The following is a 20,353-nucleotide window of genomic DNA, read 5'->3' on the forward strand; positions in this document are numbered from 1 at the left end:
GTTAATCTGAGTATTGGATGGCTGCAAATTGAACCAGATAATACGTTTGGGCATGTATCAGGCCCAGCAATGTATTCTCCACACACTCACCCTCATTGAAATTCAGTAGACCGATTCACAAGGTTGGGTGATATATCATTGGGTTGGATTCAGCCACAAGGGCACGCCAGAGTCATCTGGCCAAAAATGTATGTGAGGTGGACTTTTAGCCAGAGCATGAAACTCCCCAAATCTACTGAAATGGCAGTTTTCAGTGACACCAATTTCAAGTCAGTATTATTCATAAGCTCATACAAAAGCATTTTATGGTGCTCCAGCACAAGAGGGAAGCCCCGTGTCAGCCTCTTCGAGGACCACGATAGGTGGAGGCCCTCATTTATAAAGGCAATAATAAGTTTATGAGACCCTATAGAGATGCCATTCACAGTTCTGTGGTATGTTGTGATGGCAGCCACATACAACTTTATGGTTTGGTTTGGCAATATGAGCACACATGACCTAAAACTCGTCCACAGGACAATGAGAACTGCATCAATTTATCGGCACAGATCTCCATCAACTCCAACAGATCTACTCATCCAGATGCAGGACAAGAGCCCAGTTTATAACCATGGACCAGCTCATGCCCATCCCCTCAGGAAAATGCTTCCAAAGCATCAATGTGCACACCTCTCAGCTCAAGCATAGCTTTTTCCCTCAGGCCACAACGATCCTCAACAGCAAACGTTAACTGATACTGATACTGTTCATACACACTACATATTTATATATAGCCTTCTTTATTTCTTTATTCATATAGTTATACTTATATACTGTATTTTCCACTAGCTTACTATTCTACATACTTTTTAATGCATGCTTTTTGCACTGTGACAGACTTTTTTGTTCTATGATGTATACCATCATCCTCGTACCTCTGTACCACTACATTGTATGTTCCGTATCATCTATATCAACATAATTTGCATTATTCATATTATGTGCGATCTCCAACTTGTGCAATAATACACATGCAATTCTCTCTTTATGTTGTTGTCATGTATGGTGGTAACAGGAGGAGGCGGGAACCAAGTGAACATAAATGTAACGTTTAATCATAAATCAAGCATAACATAAACATACCGTAAAACACAAACACAAAACATGCCTGTATCTCTCTCTCCCCCTCGGCGTCTCCAGCCACTCCTTCATCCTTCATGGTGTTGCTGAGCTCGCCAGTGCATTCCTTCTTTTTAAGAAGGAATGCACTGCTAAATTTTCTTCTGTCTCTCTGATAGATCACTTTTGTTTTTTTCAGCCTAATGATGGCCTCCTTCACTTGCATCAACACATCTTTGTGGTGGTGTACAGAGGCAAAATTATCAAAATTGTGTTGCTGTACAAATACATATGGACCTGACTGTATGCTGTGCAACAACAGTCTGAAATAGTCAGGGCTGTGCAAGCAAGTCCAAGCTCTAGTCCTAAATATATTGGTTCCACTGGGGCTCGAACGCAGGACCTTCTGCATGTAAAGCAGACGTGATAACCACTACACTATGGAACCTACAGAAGCCACTGATCGTTATGTTGTATGTTACTATAGCAGAGGTATTGCATTGTGTTTGTGTACTCAGTATTCTGAAAACATATGACAATAAACTTTACCATAGGTGTGAACATTTGTTGCTGTTGATCCATCATTGATAAAGGTCAGACAGGCCTGCTTCTGGTTTAACATCATAATGAAAAAAAATTATAAGATTATCAATGCAAATTTACTATTAATACAATATATACAGAAGTCAACCACGATTCAGGGAGGAATGCTAAACAATAATTCAGGCCAGCAATGAATATTGCTGCTCTTGCATGATCTTAACAAAGGTCAGTGAGGATGAATGAATTAAGGATACACAGTGCAGAAATCTCAGACAGACAGAACTTGCTAGAGAACAACATGGAAGGAAAATGTGATTACTGAGTATTAAAATCCCAAACTGCCCTGGATCTGGCTGTCCTTGCAGCTGAATAAAAGCTGTACTGAGAGCATGTAATAAAACCAAGGCCAAGACATATCTTTTACGAAACTGGGCGATGATTAACTAAAATGTCTCCAAACTGTAATGTTCAAATCTCTAATCTCATATGCTCTAGTGAATGCTATTTTCTGCTATTTGTAGAACATCATCCAAGCACAGGTATCAGATGACCGCAGATCAAGCAAGTACAGATCTCTAAATGATACACGATTAAAATGCTGTGCACTTTCTCAGGTTTAACCATCTTGGTGTTTATTTCAAATACATGCTTTATTCAGTCACACACTCAAACATTTGGCTGATCAGACAGATGTACACAAAAAAGTAAAGGTAACTATCACTGCCAAAAGATACTGTAATAGATTTGTAATATATTGAAAATCAGTCAAGGTTGATCAATCAATCAGGGTTTGAAAGAGAATTTTATTGGAAATTAGACAATTAGACAAAGGCAAGTGTGTGTGTGTGTGTGTGTGTGTGTGAGAAAGAGATAATATTGGTGATCTTGGTGAAGCATCTGCACTTGATTTTTGGTCTCATGTCCCCAATCCAGGACATTTCTGTTCTCTCTCAAACTCATTAATCCAAATTAATCCGCCCTTGTCGCTGTCATGACCCAGCATCATTCACCAGCACAGCCACTGAGCTCAGTGAGAGGCATGTGTGCAGCAACCCTTTCCTTTTTCCCCTGCAGTTATTCACTTGTCCTCTGAGACAAGATTTGATTCCCTGAAACCTGCATCTGTGCCAAATAGAAATCACTGGCTGTGATTCCACAACACAGAGACTCTTTAAGATGTGGGTCAGAGAGTTGAGGAATGACCCTGACTAGGATGAAAGGGTTACTGAATAGGAATGAATGAAACAGGAATATGACAATTATGTCTCTATGAGTATAATATTATTCTTTTCCACAGCAGTTCGTTCCAATTCACTAACTTGATTGGACAAGCGGCATTCTGATAAGAGTGCTGATAGTTAGTATAAAAGCACTGGTACATTTCACTGTTTGTATCACTCCGTTTGTCTGCGTTCACCCCATAAAATTTCGATTCTAGCAATAGTTTGTTATGTTGAAACAGCTACTACACTTACTATGGGCTCTCAGTCTGTGCATTGCATGGCAACATGCAACGCTCTATTCAAATGCCTGTGCCTTCTTTCGGAATTATTTGGCCTAACTAAAAATATTTGGCCATATTGTGACTAAAATGTCACTTACTTGATATTAATTTCGTGTTTATAGAGCTGTTGTATAAACACTCATGCTGTTGTATTGGTTATGGGCACCTGTCAATGTTCGGCACAACAGCACTTAAAAACAGTCAGTTCTTGAAGTTGATGTGTTGGAAGCAGGAAAAATGGGCAAGTGTAAGGATCTGAGCAACTTTGACAAGGGCCAAACTGTGCTGGCTAGACGACTGGGTCAGAGCATCTCTAAAACAGCAGGTCTTGTGGGGTGTTCCCGGTATGCAGTGGTTAGCACCTACCGAAAGTGGTCCAAGGAAGGACAACCGGTGAACCAGAGACAGGGTCATGAGTGCCCAAGGCTCACTGATGCACGTGGGGAGCGAAGGTTAGCCCGTCTGGTCTGATCCCACAGAAGAGCTACTGTAGCACAAATTGCTGAAAAAGTTAATGCTGGCTATGATAGAAAGGTGTCAGAACACACAGTGCATCACAGCTTGCTGCCTATGGGGCTGCGTAGCTGCAGACCGGTCACGGTGTCCATGCTGACCCCTGTCCATCACCGAAAGTGCCTACAATGGACACGTGAGCATCAGAACTGGACCATGGAGCAGTGGAAGAAGGTGGCCTGGTCTGATGAATCATGTTGTCTTTTACATCATGTGGATGGCCGGGTGCATGTGCGTCACTTACCTGGGGTAGAGATGGCACCAGGATGCACTATAGGAAGAAGGAAAGCTGGCGGAGGCAGTGTGATGCTCAGTGGCCTCTTTCAGCAAGATAATGTTCACTGCCATACTGTAAAAATTGTTCAGGAATGGTTTGAGGAACATGACAAAGAGTTCAAGGTGTTGACTTGGCCTCCAAATTCCCCAGATCTCAATCCAATCGAGCATCTGTGGGATGTGCTAGACAAACATCTAGCACCATCCATGGATCCATGGAGGCTCCACCTCGCAACCTACAGAACTTAAAGGATCTGCTGCTAATGTCTTGGTGCCAGATACCACAGCACACCTTCAGAGATCTTGTGGAGTTCATGCGGAGTTCATGGGGAATTTCTTGATGCACTGTTCAGATCATGCAAATTACCTGTGTGTAATTCACACCTTGGCACTTTTTTTTTTAGTAAAAGTGTCCAAGGCAGGGTTTTTCAGTAGCCTCTTTCAAACACTGCCTTCAAACACAAAAAATCAGGGATAGAAAATGCAGATTGAAGATGGAAATAATGTTTTGTTCTAGTATATGGCCAATTTGTTGCTGTCTAGTATACTGGCAATATATTGCTGCATGAAGAGTGCTAATTGCTAATAACTATCACATTAAATCTGGAATTATGCCTGAGGTCTCAATATAGAAATGCACAATTCTGGTATTAAATCCTATACGAATACGAATACGAATACAAATATTTCCAGCTGGCTATCAGAGGCTTACAACATCAATTATCCATACAGGACTGTCATGGGTGTCTCTCTCACATCTGTCATGCACCATGCACATTTGTCAGAAGACAGCAACAGGGTAATTTCTTAGAGGTAAAATTTGTGATTGGATGGACAAGAATTGGCAACTAGCCACTATAAGAAGATATTGTGATACATCCAGGATGTTCCTGGGCTCTTGCTCTCGATCTCATTAATCCAAATTAATCTGCTCTTGCCTCTCTCATGACCCAGGGTTATTCAGCAGCACAGCTGGTGTGATGTGTCACACATCACTCTCAGCTATTTAGAGTATCCGGAGTCGGCCATGGGGGTGTGGAGACGTACATGTACAAGAATACGTACATGTACAATAAGCTAATTTTCTTTATTTCTAACAGAATGTATAATGTGAATCTACTGTATGCATTAATGTTGTAATATAGGCTATACATGAATGTGTTGTACTTTTCACTTTTAGGGTTTATTGTGACAGATGTTACTGTATAAGAAAAAAAAAAGGGCAAGCTTGGGTCAGGCTGGACCCGGGTAGTTTTTTTCCCTTTTTTGTTACAATCAAATATCATATAGAGGAAGGGAGTTGCTTTTCAAAGCCAGTGTATTTAAGGATGTATTTAGGTAATAAATAAGCTTTCTCGCTTACTATACGTAATACTACCACTGGGGATAGTGAAGTGATAGTTTAATCAGTGAAATATGTGAATTATATTTGACTTATCTGAGTAGTTTTTGTGACTAGCCTCTTTTCAGGTAACGCAATACAAAATGTTTATTCGTCCAATCAGAGTTGGCGTTGTTTAAAAGCCCCGCCCACCCACCGGAAGTGTTAGCAGTGTCACTGCTGGGTGAGTTGGTGTTGTGGTAGTGATATTATACGCTAGTTTACTTTTAGCTTGCTTTCACTGGCTGTAAACAAATAGGGTTTATCTGTAATACTAGTGTGCATCCATTTTGTGCGCGAAACAGTCTAATTAGCACTAGCTTTTTGTAAAGCTAATGTAAGGCTTGCTAACGGAGGTGTGTTAGCTCGCGAGCTGCCTAAGTAAGGGCTCAATCTCAAATCCCTCTGTACTCCCTGTATACATGCACTACATGCGTAGGGTTCATGCTAACAGCGTCTACACTCTACATAGTGCACTGCATGTCCACTAGGAAGCCAAATGGCATTCAGCCATGTAGATTTACAACGTGTATTGGTCAGTCCTGCAGCTGTTAGATAGTTTTACAAAATATAAACACAGTGATCATTTTGTAGTAAGCTAGTTTCATATAATAGCATAGAAATGCAATGAAATAAACTGCATTATACTGTAAGATTATTTATATTTATTCTTGCTTTCTTTCTTGTGAAGATAGACATGTTCTGATATTATTGTACCTAAAAGATGGGACTAGATATTTCTCCATATAATTTGGAGATTGCACACTGTGTAATCATTGTTTCTTATTCCTTCCCAGAGCTGACTTCATCCATGTTTACTAGGTCTACGAACATCTCGAGGAGATTCTTCAGGTTGAGCTGCAGCCCGTCTCGGTTTAATGTCATCTCGAACACTGCCCTCAAAAGAAAACCCCACTTCCTGAGAGCAGCCTCTGCAACATTCGATCATTCATCCTGTCTTTATTCCGTGCTGCATTCTTCCATTTGTCATCCATTTTGCACCCCGCCGTTCGTTCTTTCTTCTCGTCCTTACTCTCATCCTCCTTCTTCCATGGATTTAAAGACAGTCCTGGAAGTTCTTGAGCAGCTTGCTCCACTCTCATTGGCTGAATCTTGGGATAATGTTGGTCTCTTGGTGGAACCGAGCAAACAGCGTCCAGTCAAGACGATCCTCCTCACCAATGATCTGACCGCTGACGTTATGGATGAAGCTGAAGGGATGACATGTGACCTCATCATTTCATATCACCCACCTCTTTTCCGGCCTTTCAAACGACTCGTTCAGAAAGACTGGAAACAGCAGTTGGCCATCAGAGCTATAGAAAGTGGGGTAGCTGTCTTCTCACCGCATACGTCCTGGGATAGCGTGAAAGGCGGCCTTAATGATTGGTTGATAGAAGGCGTAGGTTGGTTGTTTAAATCTAATGCCAGGTAAATCACTGTAATATGCTTGTTTTTTTTTCTTGTCATTTTTATTAATCCTAAAATGTATTTATTATGTACAGGTAGTGGACAAGTGTTGGTGCTAAGCCAGGCTCTCTGTAGTGCCCACAAAAAGCACAGATTGGAGTTTACAGCCAGAAATGAAGAGGAGCTCAATAATATCGTGAAGGACATGAGAAAGACAGAAAACAGCGAAACCTTTCAGTACAATATACTTAGGTATGTGGGTGTTCAGACACAAGTTCTTAATATTGGTTCTGATTTGCATCAAAACTTGTTTTAGAGGCAGAAATTGTATGTATATTGTTTTGATATGAACATGACATGCGAACATCACTGCCATCTAGTATAGATGAAAAGTCATAGTTGCTTGTCTGTTACAAATTCTAGTTAAGTGTCAAGCACTTGTAAAACAGACATGAGTATAAGATACTTTTTCATATTCTCTAGTAAAAGATTGCAGGTACAGTAATATCATATTTAATCTCAGTCACTATGGGTGATTTTACATTACAAGCCTTGGAAAGGGAAGTGTGTCCGTTTATCTACACGAAACATGCACAATACGGCCAAATGTTTGTAGACGCCTGACCATCACACCCAAGCTGTTGCCACAAAGCTGTAATCACACAATTGTATAGAATGTCTTTGTGTCCTGGAGTATTAACATTTTCCTTCACTGGAACTAAGAAACCCAAACATGTTCCAGCTTGACAATGCCCCTGTGCACAAACGAGGTCCATAAATCTGACTGTAAACATGGTATTTCGTAGGAAAATTGAAATAGCAGAAGCAGAATCCAGGTATATGATATAAATATATGTCTAATAGAGTGTTAACTTCCTTGACACAGTTTCCAACCACGGTTCTATGGCAGTCCTGGTATTTTTACTTCCCATCACCGAAGCACCAAAATTGTAAGACTACATAGGCTGCTAGTATTTAGAAAGTGTCTGGTACGGTAATGTATTTGTTCATGTGTGTTTCAGGACTGAACAAGAGGCACAGCATGTGATCCTGAACTGTCCCAGCTCAGAACTGACCTCTGCTGTTCAGGCGATATCAGGAAACGCCACAGCCAGCCAGACTCTCACCATCACGCAGGTCCAGCAGGTAAAAGCAGCTGTCTTTACACCTCATACACTGTATATATTCTCTATTCCTAATATACTGTGTTAAGTGCTGATGTCCAGCTTGATATTTTAAATGACATGGATTCCTGTGATTTAGTCTCAGAATATTTGTGTGGTCATGAGCTCAGTTGTATCTGATGAGATGTTCTAATTATGTGAATGGCTGCCCACTAGTGTTCTATGTAATATTACATGAATTGGCCACTAGGGGCGCTACATACGAAGGAGTGCTTGGAACCCAGTGATTGCCACTTGAGCTTATATTTCTTCTTATTATTACAAACAAAACCTTTTGTGTCTTATCCTTCTGAACACTAGTGGATAGCCATTCACATAATTCAAATAAAAATGCAAATTGCGTATTACAGTTTGCATTTTAGTTGACACGAAAGTACAGTGTCTGCCAAATTTCAAAGGAAAAGCAAAGTCCATTTGCAATTGCATTTCCCATGTCTTAAGAGTTATGATGCTGTCATATCGAAATAGCAGTATCAGTTACCCTGTGAGCTATTTCAGTTCCTCGGTGTCACGTTTGGAGCCTGCCAAAATTCAAATGCAATCGGAAATGCAAATGCAAAGAGAATTGCGATTGCATTTGAATTTTGGCAGGCTCCAAAATACTTCCATACAAAGGTAATTCTGTAACTCAAATGCATGCTGAAAGCTGATTGGCCAATGCTGGCTATGTTTTCAGGTAATGAAGTCATCTATGGAAATCCCATTGTTCCCAAAATCAGTTAATTGAAGGTTATAGCTCCTCCTACTGGGATATGTGAGTCAAAATTGGTAGCTAATTTCAGAGTCATGTATCATACATGTGCACCAATTTGGTGTCAGTAGGCAGAAGGTGTGTATGGGATGTTCATGGTCATATTCTTGGCCTGACCGAGACAAATGGTTTTGAGGATCCATGTACAGTCTTTCTAAGGCAAAGTATATGTAATTTACAGAGTGTCTTTCTAAAGTTCTGTGATGCTTTACAAAGACAATCACAGAAGTAACATAGCAGCGCAAAGCAAATGGACGACAGACTGATACATGCATGCAAATATCCCTCAACTCGGAGGAGTTTATACGCTTGAGGGCAATATTTTGGTTTATGTAAAACCAGCGGTTCTCAAACCAGTGCTTAGGCTGTCCTTTTTACTTTTTCCCAATAGCCTTAGGGCAGTTACAAAAATATTTTAAAATATCAAACTTTAATTTAAAAAGAAGTGCTTAAAGCGTTGTAATTAAATTGTGTTTTAATGTAGTGCATTCAAGTAATTTGAATAATTTTTTTAAATAAAATTTATAGTTCAGTTTTTAATGTGCTGAAAAGAGAATTTTGTTAAATTGTTACATTTAGCTAAATATTAAATTAAAGTATATTTTACACTAATGTATTTATTAAAATCTACTACAATGCAATTGTTTTCACAGTTGTTTAAAGTGTGATCAACAAGTATACTTTTGAAAGTTTTATATTTTTTAGCATATTTTAATTAAGTGCAAAAAATTGTTAGTATATTTATAACATACTTAGAAATTATTTTATGTAAGTATTTTAAATGCCTTTATTTTTTACTGTATATTCAGTCTGTCATTTATCCAGTTAAAAAAAATGACATGACGTTTTGATGATATTTACTGCCTCTGCGTCTAATGAGAAAGGAAGTGAAAAACAATCAAAGCTAGCAAAGCCTTCTAAAGGTTAGAAATTCAGATTTTATTGCTAATGTACATATTATCAGGTGGCCAGTGGAATGAGAAGCCGTCCGTCTTACTGTGTTTATCCGTAGCCCCCTTTACTCGGCTGTGGTCAAGGACGGCATGCTGTGTTGGATGAGCCGATATCCATAGCTGTGGCACTCCAGAGAATGAAGAAACACCTCGGTCTGCCTCACCTTAGACTGGCTCTGGGAAATCAGAAAACATTAGGTAATGATGATGAACCATTATTACTAATAATTCTTTTTATTTATGTAATATCTTTGTAAGGAAGTGTGAAAGTGTGAGAGTCAGACAGCGAAACTGAACCAAATATTCTAAATTTGTGATTTTCCCGGCAAGGTTTAAACCTGGTCCTGAATGAAATGACACTTTTAGTTAGGAATTCTTTATTTAAAAAGCTTTCTTAAGCTCTGCACTTTAGTTGTCTTATTTGGTGTACGTTTCACTCTCTGCTTCACAGTACAGTGTTATAGTTTCCTGTACGATTTTAGCAAAGTGGAAATCTGCTACTCATCCATCTTGTGCTTACTGGCGACGTTTTCTCTATTCTCACTCAGATCTGACACACAGCACTTCTTTTTCCACTTTTTTTTTCTGTAAGATTAGTGACCTTGATATTCCAAGCTTTAATACAGTTGGCCTGACCCTGTGCCATTTTATTATTGTATTTTATTTTATTTTTTATTTTATTTTGTAAGTGGATTGGTGAAGGGTGAACAGGGACTTAGTGTGCTGGTCAACTTTAAATGACAAATTCTTTTAATTTAAATTCAATTAAATGACAAATTTTCTCTTTCCTGGGAAAAACTGAAACAGAAAGTAAAAAGAAAGCATTCAGACTGTAGCACTAGGATTAGTCCGTGTAGCAGCTGTTATTGCCTAGCAAGACCAGGCGTGTTTATTTACTATTGTTTTCAGTTCACAGTTATTGAAGGCTGTGTGTTTTGTTGCCAATATTTCCCAAGATTCTGTTGTGAAGAGTGTAGCTGTGTGTGCTGGCTCAGGAGCTTCAGTCCTGCAGGGCGTGAAAGCAGACCTCTACATCACCGGTATACCTTCAGACACACGTGCACACACACACACACACACACACACACACACACACACACACACACACACACACACACACATATACAATTCAGTTCTCTTACAGGGCATTTATTTATGTGATCGAAAATGAAATACAAAATGTTTATGAAGACAAAATAATTAGAAACAGAATTCATTTAATATTTAATTTAGAAATAAATAAAGAAAAATAATAATATAACCTGTAGGTTAAGGTTATGGCTTTGTGATCAATAGTACTAGAAATAATACAGCAAGGTAAGCAATAAAACATTTTACACATAACTATGTAAGAGCCACGTAAACTGTAAATCTATACCAAATGAATCTTCCGTCTCAACAAACTTTTAGATTTGTATATTTTGTTATTTTATATGCAAGCACGTTGAACGCAAGGTCCTCCTGGTGACTTTATTTTAACGATGGACTTGAACATAATCAAAGCAGCAAAGATGAAATTATTATATAATATTCCAAAGATGAACAGTTGATAACTTCATTTAAAATTCTAATCATGATGATTTTCTGTACCTCTCAGTACCTCATGAAATTCTAGGGATCTTTAACTGATTATACTTCCTGGTTTGCCAGAATGATGTCTGGCTCTCGGAAGGCAGCGAGGCTTTGAAAGGGGAATTGAGTTGGCTGAAGGCAAAATCCCTGCGCAATTTGTTTCTTGTGTCTTGGAGTAAGCGAAGAAACAAATCGGAAACAAATTCTCTCGTGGAGCGTGTTCCATTTGTGTGTGTGTTGATACTTTTAAGCAGATTTATCTGCACATTTAACTTACTCTTGTTTTTTTGCCAAGTTATTATACTATAGTGTAGATGACATATTGTTTAAAATAATTATAAACACAATACAGTACAATAAATACAATAATTTAAGAGAAGGTAAATGATTCTGTTTTTCTAAGCCTCTTTTTTTCTCCACATTAGACAAGATGAAGTGAAATGAGGATACATATGCTAATGGTAATGACAAAAAGTATAAAATCCTGGTTTAAAAATAAAATGATATTCTAGAGGTCTTACTTTGAGAACTGAATTGGTGGCCAGATCGTAATTTCAACTGATTTAATAATTAGAGTTGGAGATGGGATTGAGTTTTACTGTGCTACTTTGTTTTAAAGTCCTTCAGAATGCTGTTTAGAGCAGAGGTTTTTTTATTTATTATGTACAAGGTATAGTTAATTATGATGAACTTGTGAAATATGTATAGTATCCTTACTTCATGGAGTTTTAGGAGGAGGAAAGTTATTTTAATTTCATCTCGTTAAAGACTTCAGATTAATTGCAGGGGTTTAACAGTCCTCATGATGATATAATTTGGTATTCCATAGTGATAGTAGGATTAATCCAGACTTTTTGGGCAAACAACCCCAAATGGACTTTTTTGCCTTGACCACTGTGCATTTTTTTATTCCACATTTATAATTTAGGAATTATTTTAATAGATAGTTCGGCATATTTTTGTGTTTGTTTTCCTGACTTCAGTCTTGACTTGATATTGTTTAGGAACTAGCAGAAGTAAACGGATGGAATAATATTGCTGAACTCCTACGCTAATGCAGCAAATCAGGATAGCGAACTAAAGTAAGACTAAAGTACAATCAGTAGCAGACAAAATGCGTCTTCATAGTTAGAGTGAAGTAATTACAAAAGAGGAGACAATTAAAACCCTGTTTGTAAATTAAGTTTCCCCACATGGGGTCGTGACCCTGTAGTTTGGAAACCCCTGCATTAAGAGCTAAGAATGATGTGTATTTTTTTTTTTTTTTCTCAGGTGAGATGTCCCATCACGAGGTGCTGGATGCTGTTTCTAAAGGCACGAGTGTGATTCTGAGTGAGCACAGTAACAGCGAGAGGGGTTTTCTCACTGTGTTTAAGGAGCGGCTATCTGCACACCTACCAGACTCTGTTACCGTAATTATCTCCCAAAAAGACAAAGACCCGCTGCAGGTCATGTGATCTCATTATCTCACGCTCATTACATTAAAGTTACTCTGCTGAAGTACCAAATCATCGCACCTTTTCAGATATTTAACATTGGATTTCTGAATGATTTAAAAAGAATAAACGTGATCACTATGCAACACTGGAATGTCGTCCCTTTTTTGTTGTCACATTTTTGCAGTAAGAAACTTAAACAGCCCGATGTTTTTGCAGGTAGTCTGATAGGATGGTGGGATAATCAGACATCACTCCTGTAGCACCGAATCCGAAAGCCGCAGCCATGTCCTTCTCCTTGTTACACACAAACAACTGCACCTGAGGAAGAAAGAGCACAGGACGCAGTTTATAGAGAGTATCACGGCTGTGTGATTTAATCCTGATTACTGAGGAAAGAAACTGACAAACACACCTGCATGCCTCGCTTCTCCAAGTGCTCAAACAAAGACTTTCTCATAGTCAGCCTGGAGAAGGGAAAAAAAAACACTAAACCTTTTCATTTATTCATTCATTCATCTTCAGAAAGCTCTTTATCCTGGTTAAGGTCGAGGTGTCTGTCCCAGGAACACTGGGCATGAAGCAGGAATAGACCTTGGATGGGATGTAAATCCATCGCAGGGCATCACACACACACACACACACACACACACACACACATATTCACTCACAAATTAAGGCAATTTAGAATAGCCAATCCACCTACTGGGGGAGGAAACTGGAGAACCCAGAGGAAACTCATATAGACACACAGAGAACATGCACAGAAATTCCACACACTAACCAGAATAGAATTTATGACTTACTTTTCAATGAGCGAGACCACAAATCTTTTCTTAAGGAAAGACTCTTCTGGAATATAACTCCTGTAAGAGTATATACAGTTGGCATGTTAGCACAAATCTTTTTTGATGAGCGCGCAAATCTTTAGCACATGTGTGTACACTACATGACTATCACGCTTGTATGTGTTTTTTGAACATCTCATTACAGATTTAGTCTCCATTTGCTGTCATAATAAGCTCCACTCTTCTGAGAAGGCTTTCCACTAGATGTTGGAGCGTGGCTGTGGGGGTTTGTGTTCATTCAGCCACAAGAGCATTAGTGAGGTCAGGCGCTGATGTTGGTGAGGAGGTCTGGGGTTCAGTCGGTGTTCCAGTTCATCCCAAAGGTGTTCAGTGGGGTTGAGGTCAGGGCTCTGTGCAGGACACTCAAGTTTTTCCACTTCAACCTTCACACACCATGTCTTCATGGAGCTCAGTTTGTGCACAGGGGAATTGTCATGCTGGAGCATGTTTGGGCATCTTAGTTCAAGTGAAGGGAAATTGTAACGCTAAAGCATGCTAAGGCATTCTATACAATTGTGTGCTTAAAACTTTGGGGAAGAACCGCATACGGGTGTGATGGTCAGGTGTCCACATACTTTTGGGCATATAGTGTGTCAGCATGATTAACACCACATCAGAACACAATTGATAAATATACAGATGGGTCAAAAAGTTCAAACTCGTGGCTCTGTAATGCTGAGGCATTTTACTGACATGGTTTGGCTCCACTTTATCCATTTGATGAAATGGTCAATTCTGGGTGTGGTCTCTTCCAGGATGACTCCACCCCCATCTACAGGGCATGAGGGCTCACTGAATGGTTCGATGAGGATGAAAATTTGTATGTAAATCTGGGCCGGCAGAGTAGTTCAACGGTTAAAATCTCAGAATAAAGGGGTTGCACCAATACATCCAATCACCAGTCATTTATAATATGTGCTTTTTTCATTTTATGAGGTTTGTTATTTTTATTTAACAAACATATTTCCATTATGTTGCACAATGCTAACAATGTACATTGCTATGTGTACATTAGCCTGTGTGCCCTATTGAGACTGGGAAACCGCGCTAAATAATTCTTAATTTAAATTACTAACTGCATCTGCATCAATTAAAGTCAGAAATTGGCAGCTAGTATACAAATCAGGAACTATAATGAGTTTTCGCCTTCGTTTTTACCCGTCATTCCACTGGCCAGACCATACCATTAAACGAGCCATATGATTTGCACCGCTGCTATAGAAAATATCATGACCCTGTCATGGCTGTTAACAAGGGGGCGTGCTTTACTTTTACTATAGACCATGTTAGTATTGTGTCATGTGTGTCATAGACAATTTTATTTTTAAACACAAAAAAGTGGCCTTATTTGCTTTAGCTATGGAATATGTCTCTCTTAGAGTGTATAACTGTTAACAAGGGGTTTATGCTTAAGGGTTTTTATGCTTTACTTTAGCTATACATGTCATTATTGTGTCTTGTGTCTCATAAGGTGTTATTTAAAAGGGGCTTTCTACTTTTACTATAGAACGGCATTGTTGTGTCATGAGTGTCATAGAGTCTTAAGATGATTTAAAGGGACTTTTTTGTACTTTTACTATAACATAAGTAATTGTTGTGTCATGTGTATGTCATATAGTGCTAATATTATTATGAAGCATTACTTGCATTACTTTAGATATAGAACATGTCATTGTTGTGTCATGTGTCTATCATAGGCTGTTAAGATTGTTTAAAAGGAGCTTTCTTTATTTTCATTTACTTTTACTAAAAAACTAATATGTCTCTTACAGACTTAGGATTGTTTATAAAGGGTCTTTCTTTACTTTAACTACAGTAAATGTCATTATTGTGTGTGTGTGTGTGTGTGTGTGTCATATGTCTGTTTTAGAGTGTTAAGATTTTCAAGGAGCTTGTTTTACTTTAGCTCTAGAACGCTTCATTGTTGTGTCATGTGTCTGTGATAAGCATAAAGATTGTTAAAAGGGGGCTTTCTTTACTTTAGCTATAGAACATGTCATTATTGTGTCGTATTTCAGTCATAGTGTATCATAACTTAAAATGGAGCTTGCTTTACTTTAGCCATTACTGGCCTTGTGTTTTAGAGCCTTAAGACTGTTGGGGGTTTTACTTGCGTTTCTTTAGCTATAGAACGCTTCATTGCTGTGTCTGTCACATCATGTTAAGATAAGCATAAAGATTGTTAAAAAGGGGCTTTCTTTACTTTAGCTATAGAACATGTCATTATTGTGTCACGTTTCAGTCATACAGCGTTATAAGTTAAAATGGAGCTTGCTTTACTTTAGTGACAAGAATTTAATTACTTTAGCTATAGAGCATGTCATTATTGTGTCATATGTCTATTAGACTCTTACAGTATAAAGATTGTCAAGGGGTTTTACTTTAGCTAAAGAACATGATTATTGTGTCATGTGTCTGTCACAGAGTCCTATGAGCTGGTAAATAATGCTAAAAACAGACCACTAGTTGATAAATGAGTGGATAAAATATCTGCATTTGGGCATCAGTAAAAGCCAGAAGCTGACACGTACTAAATAAACAAAGAACTATAATGAGTTTTTTCTCTTATATTTGACTCATCATCCCGTGAAACAGATGGTACCCTCAGGCAGGCTGTATGTCTTGCACCCCTAATGTAAATCATATGCTATGACTTACACTGTCACTTAATCTCAATCCAACTGAAACTCTGTGGGAGATGTTGGAGTGAAAAAGCTCCTCACCTGTTGATTACTCTGGGCAGGTAGAACTGCAATAGACTTTCTCCCAGAGGGCAGAAGGGCAGAAGGCCAGTGTAGTAGAGTGCTAGAAGAAGGATTCCTCGTCTGATGGTGAAGCTGTATGGCATGAAGGGATTCTGTGCATGCAGTTTCACAAGTCAGTGTATAGAATGCCAAATCCGTACTCACATTGCCATTTAATGATCTTTAGTACTCACTTTGCTATTTAATAATGAACAATTTTCTTTCATACTTCGGGCTAGTGAGTGATTTATTTAAATTGTAGTTGCATTGTGTTTAAGTAAATGGTGTTAAAATAAAACCAGTGATACAGTAGATGACTTATGGTCACAAGTCTTTGTCACTTCAGATATGATCGTAGCCGCATCTAGATCATAGACACATGTAATGCGGTGATGTACCTGTTTCCTGCATTTTGCCATGATTTGAGAGTCTTCAGAGGCCCAGACAGTGATGTTGTCCCTGCCATACTCTTTCACCAGGGAGGAGACCTAAATAACACAGCGCTGTTATTATAGCTAAAATGACAGAGATTACATTTCTCTACTGGTAATCAGGCAAGCACAGTGGTGAATACCTTTTGTATCAGCAGATCATTGTTTTGTTTAACCTCGATGTTGATTGGCATTTGGGGGAATTTCTTGAAGACGTCCTCCAGCAGGGCGATTCTCCGGTCCTTCCCCGTACTGAATTGCCCTGATGGAGATTTTCAGGTGTTCATATTTTTATACAAGTTCACTGTAAGAGTCTTTTTTTTTTTTTACTCTTTCACACTTCATAATCTAACATTTTATTGCACTGGAATCTGGACTAACTTACCAGCATTGAATGTGACCTCAAGCTTCTCTCTATAGAGTGGCAAGTCCTAAATAATAAATAATAAAACATTATAATAAAACTGTACTTAATTAAAATAGGTTTAATAAAGCACAGAATAAGCAGAATTTGTATAATGCTCACCTGATATTTAACCAAAGAGACGTCCACGTCACATCCTGTCTGTCTTTCAAGGTTTTTGTCATGGCACACCACAACATAACCGTCTAGAGTTAAATGACAGTCCACTTCCAACATCTCAGTTCCCACATCCACTGCACTGAGGGGGAAGGTAGAGGGTTCATTATTATTATTATTATTATTATTATTATTATTATTATTATTATTATTACAGTATCCTCTTGCCTATCTGCTCTCCTTCCCACAACCTGTGATCCTCCTCTGCTGGACTACTGACTGTACTGACTGATTGTTGTTGTTGTTGTTGCTGTTATTATTATTAGTAGTAATAGTAGTATAATTAGTATTAGTATTCTATATTTTCCTGTGTAACTGTAACATGTAACAATTAACCCTTTCGTGCATAAAGTATTTACACACATATCCAGATTTTTTTAATTTTTACTTCAAATTGCATGATATTTAGAATCAGAATTCATATATCACTTATATTAAAAAGTAAATGGATTAAAATGATAATTTTTAAAAAAGTACAAAGTTTTTAACAATTTCTGAACACACAAAAGTTACACAGTTTAGGACTGTTACATGACGCTAGGAGGTAAAAAAAAATCTATCTTTCCCACAAAATAACAAACGAACAAAAAATCTAAGGCGTTCAGTGGAGTGTGGCACAAAACATTTTTACTTAAAATATGTATTTATTTGTTTGTTTGTTTGCTTGTTAGTTTTATATAGAAAGCTTGCAAATATTGAGAATGACAAATAGTCTCAAAGCTTATGTTAATTTACAGTAACGTACTCAAGTGATTTGGAGGATCTTATATTTCCCTAAAATAGAAAAAAGAGCCTTAAACTGACTGACCATAAGAATGGACTAGCATGGAAAGGGTTAAATATGAGCATTGTATTGTAACATAATGTAGTATTATAACAGACTATATATCATAGTGTTATTATTAAGTGAAACAATTAAACAATTATTAAGAATATATATATATATATATATACACACACACACACATGATATTGATGATATTGTATGCTACAATACAACATTGTTACAATATAATGCTACATATATGTATATATATATATATATATATATATATATATATATATATATATATATATATATATATATATATATACACACACACACACACACATACACACATGATATTGATGATTTTGTATGCTATAATACAACATTGTTACAATACAATGCTACATATTTTAATAATCTTAAAATGACATTTTGTCAGAGTAAACTATATCAATGTATATTAGTTGTTAACAAACTTTCTTAATTAAAATTCCTATACTATTCACTATTAATCAAAAAGAATTAGGAAGAGTAATAGTAAATATATTTATATTAGTTGGTGTGTTGTGTATCTTCAATATTTTATTTATTATACAAGACGTATTTCGTTTCATCTTGCATATGTACCCTGTCTTTGGCAACTCATAGTCTAACACATTCAGTCTATAAACGGAGACATATTAAACTGAATTGAAGTGAGAAACCTTTGAGAGAGCTCTGCCTTACTTACTGTGTAAAAGCCTCCATGGTGTTTTCTATCCTCTCACCCGCACCTGAGTAAAATGATCAAAAATGCATCTAAGTACTGTATTAGATGATCATCACTGTTAGTATCCAAACAAGCAAATATCACCAATTAATGGAGCGTACCAGAGAACAAACACTGTGTAAAATAATATAGTTGTTCATTAACTTAACAATATGCAAAAAAGCAGAGACAAATCAGAATACGTGGAGCACTCACCACCTCTGTGAGAAATGTGTCTGCTGTGAAAGGCTAAATATTTCTTCTTGTGGAGAATAAGTGGGTTACACAGCAGATACACAGAGCATAAGATATAAAATCCTACAGCCACGACCAACACCCCAATGCCCACCACAGCCTCCATAGTGTGTACTAGTACGCTGTTTTGCTGAAATGATTCAGAAACTGAGCAACAGGTTAATTTATCTTTACCGGACTTCTGGTCTGATCACATTGTTCATACATGACCTAAACCATTGGAGTATGCATGTGAGGGAACATGTGAGTGTATGTGGGTGTGATAAGTGTGAGAAGCGTGTGTATGGTCAGGTATGACACAACTTAAACAGTATACTGGATGGGAGACAGAGGTTCTTATGTAGTATAATAGTACAATATGACCTTCTCACTGTTGCATGACACACTGAGGTGAAGTGGAATAAGTAGAAATAAGCCTGTAAACTTTATAACTGCTAGGAATCATTTCTGCAAAGTATGTCTTTTTAAGCTTTTTAATCTTTAGCTTCTGCTGAAGACACACCACAAAACGTCCGTTTTCCACGAGACGTCACATGGACTGTTGACCTCTTCGTAAGCCTGAAATCCCTTATCCTTGCACATATCTGCGATATCCTCTTTCTAAGAATGTATTGCACATATCTTGGTGTCAGTGTTAAGCACTGCGTATCACAATGGAGACCACAAAGCTGCTGTGCTTCCCACAATTACACAATGCTGTAACCAATCATAGTATAATGCAGATCACCTTAAAAGGACTTCCTCAGCTAAGAAAGACTCTTTAGATGAATAAAAATGACAGACAACTTTAAAATTATAGTGTGTATATTGACTTAAAACAATATATCCTAATCGTATTAATAGCAACGTAACAGGTATTTAGCACTGATGTGTTACAAGTGAGGTGTTAAAGTTTCAGTTTGCAGTTAAACAGCACAGTAAACCCATTTAGCTTTAGCACAGTTCACTGTTCCGTAGCATAAAAAAACCCACTCATTACCACTAATATCATAAGTGTGCCTGTACTGCTACTGGTTCCTAGCATGACACACCTGTCCACTCGTAAACACATTAAAGGTCGTTACACTTAACAGTCTCCGATCCCACACTCCCTTATACACACATGGGTACGTAATGACCTTAAGACTGTGAGACAAACTTTAGGAGGCGGAACATTCACACCTCAACTTCCTCTCTCGCCCAGTTTGTCTTTCATAACCCCCCATCAAGTGGCAAATGAAAACAACAACTACAACAACACTGGACTTAACATTAAGGCCTGTGGAAATGGAGAAGTTGCTTCTAACCTGAGGGGGTCTTCCTAAGGTGAAAGTTTAAGCTTGTCAAGGTCATTACATCTGAACCTGATTTGCCTAGA

General features: G+C 37.9%; 2 protein-coding genes and 1 non-coding gene across 5 annotated transcripts; 1 reads left to right on the forward strand and 2 right to left on the reverse strand.

Moving 5' to 3' along the window:
- Window positions 1-1,473: 1,473 nt before the first annotated feature.
- On the reverse strand, window positions 1,474-1,546 carry trnav-uac (transfer RNA valine (anticodon UAC)). Its single transcript has one exon. It is a non-coding gene; the product is annotated as a tRNA-Val (tRNA).
- A 3,868-nt stretch (window positions 1,547-5,414) lies between these two features.
- On the forward strand, window positions 5,415-14,357 carry nif3l1 (NIF3 NGG1 interacting factor 3-like 1 (S. cerevisiae)). Of its 3 annotated transcripts, none has more exons than XM_026915824.3 (7): window positions 5,415-5,499; window positions 6,113-6,721; window positions 6,821-6,977; window positions 7,748-7,871; window positions 9,673-9,811; window positions 10,570-10,653; window positions 12,458-14,357. In XM_026915824.3, exons 2-7 carry the CDS (start codon window positions 6,127-6,129, stop codon window positions 12,640-12,642), a joined length of 1,284 nt encoding a protein of 427 aa, XP_026771625.3. In that variant the 5' UTR covers window positions 5,415-5,499; window positions 6,113-6,126; the 3' UTR covers window positions 12,643-14,357. The 3 variants fall into 3 exon arrangements, with proteins under 3 accessions (XP_026771625.3, XP_026771626.3, XP_034165524.2); XM_026915825.3 differs by lacking the exon at window positions 5,415-5,499 and adding an exon at window positions 5,543-5,696; XM_034309633.2 differs by lacking the exon at window positions 5,415-5,499 and adding an exon at window positions 5,854-5,964.
- On the reverse strand, window positions 12,817-19,244 carry gdpd3b (glycerophosphodiester phosphodiesterase domain containing 3b). The gene is made up of 10 exons (XM_026915826.3): window positions 18,958-19,244; window positions 18,724-18,766; window positions 17,171-17,306; window positions 17,030-17,075; window positions 16,788-16,906; window positions 16,612-16,701; window positions 16,193-16,326; window positions 13,428-13,487; window positions 13,037-13,088; window positions 12,817-12,942 (listed from the first exon to the last, which is right to left on the reverse strand). Exons 1-10 carry the CDS (start codon window positions 19,100-19,102, stop codon window positions 12,817-12,819), a joined length of 951 nt encoding a protein of 316 aa, XP_026771627.3. The 5' UTR covers window positions 19,103-19,244.
- Between the last annotated feature and the right edge of the window lie 1,109 nt (window positions 19,245-20,353).

This window comes from Pangasianodon hypophthalmus, chromosome 12 (assembly GCF_027358585.1).
Source record: "Pangasianodon hypophthalmus isolate fPanHyp1 chromosome 12, fPanHyp1.pri, whole genome shotgun sequence".
In the NCBI taxonomy this organism is placed as follows: Eukaryota; Metazoa; Chordata; class Actinopteri; order Siluriformes; family Pangasiidae; genus Pangasianodon; species Pangasianodon hypophthalmus.

Excerpts from the sequence above, each read along its gene's own strand:
- gdpd3b (XM_026915826.3), bottom strand. The coding sequence starts at position 19,102 with ATGGAGGCTGTGGTGGGCATTGGGGTGTTGGTCGTGGCTGTAGGATTT. Across the intron at positions 17,076-17,170 it reads TCTCTTTGGTTAAATATCAG|GACTTGCCACTCTATAGAGA; the intron begins GTGAGCATTATA and ends TTTATTATTTAG. Across the intron at positions 16,907-17,029 it reads TGAGGTCACATTCAATGCTG|GGCAATTCAGTACGGGGAAG; the intron begins GTAAGTTAGTCC and ends AATCTCCATCAG.
- nif3l1 (XM_026915824.3), top strand. The coding sequence starts at position 6,127 with ATGTTTACTAGGTCTACGAACATCTCGAGGAGATTCTTCAGGTTGAGC. Across the intron at positions 6,978-7,747 it reads TTTCAGTACAATATACTTAG|GACTGAACAAGAGGCACAGC; the intron begins GTATGTGGGTGT and ends TGTGTGTTTCAG. Across the intron at positions 10,654-12,457 it reads AGCAGACCTCTACATCACCG|GTGAGATGTCCCATCACGAG; the intron begins GTATACCTTCAG and ends TTTTTTTCTCAG.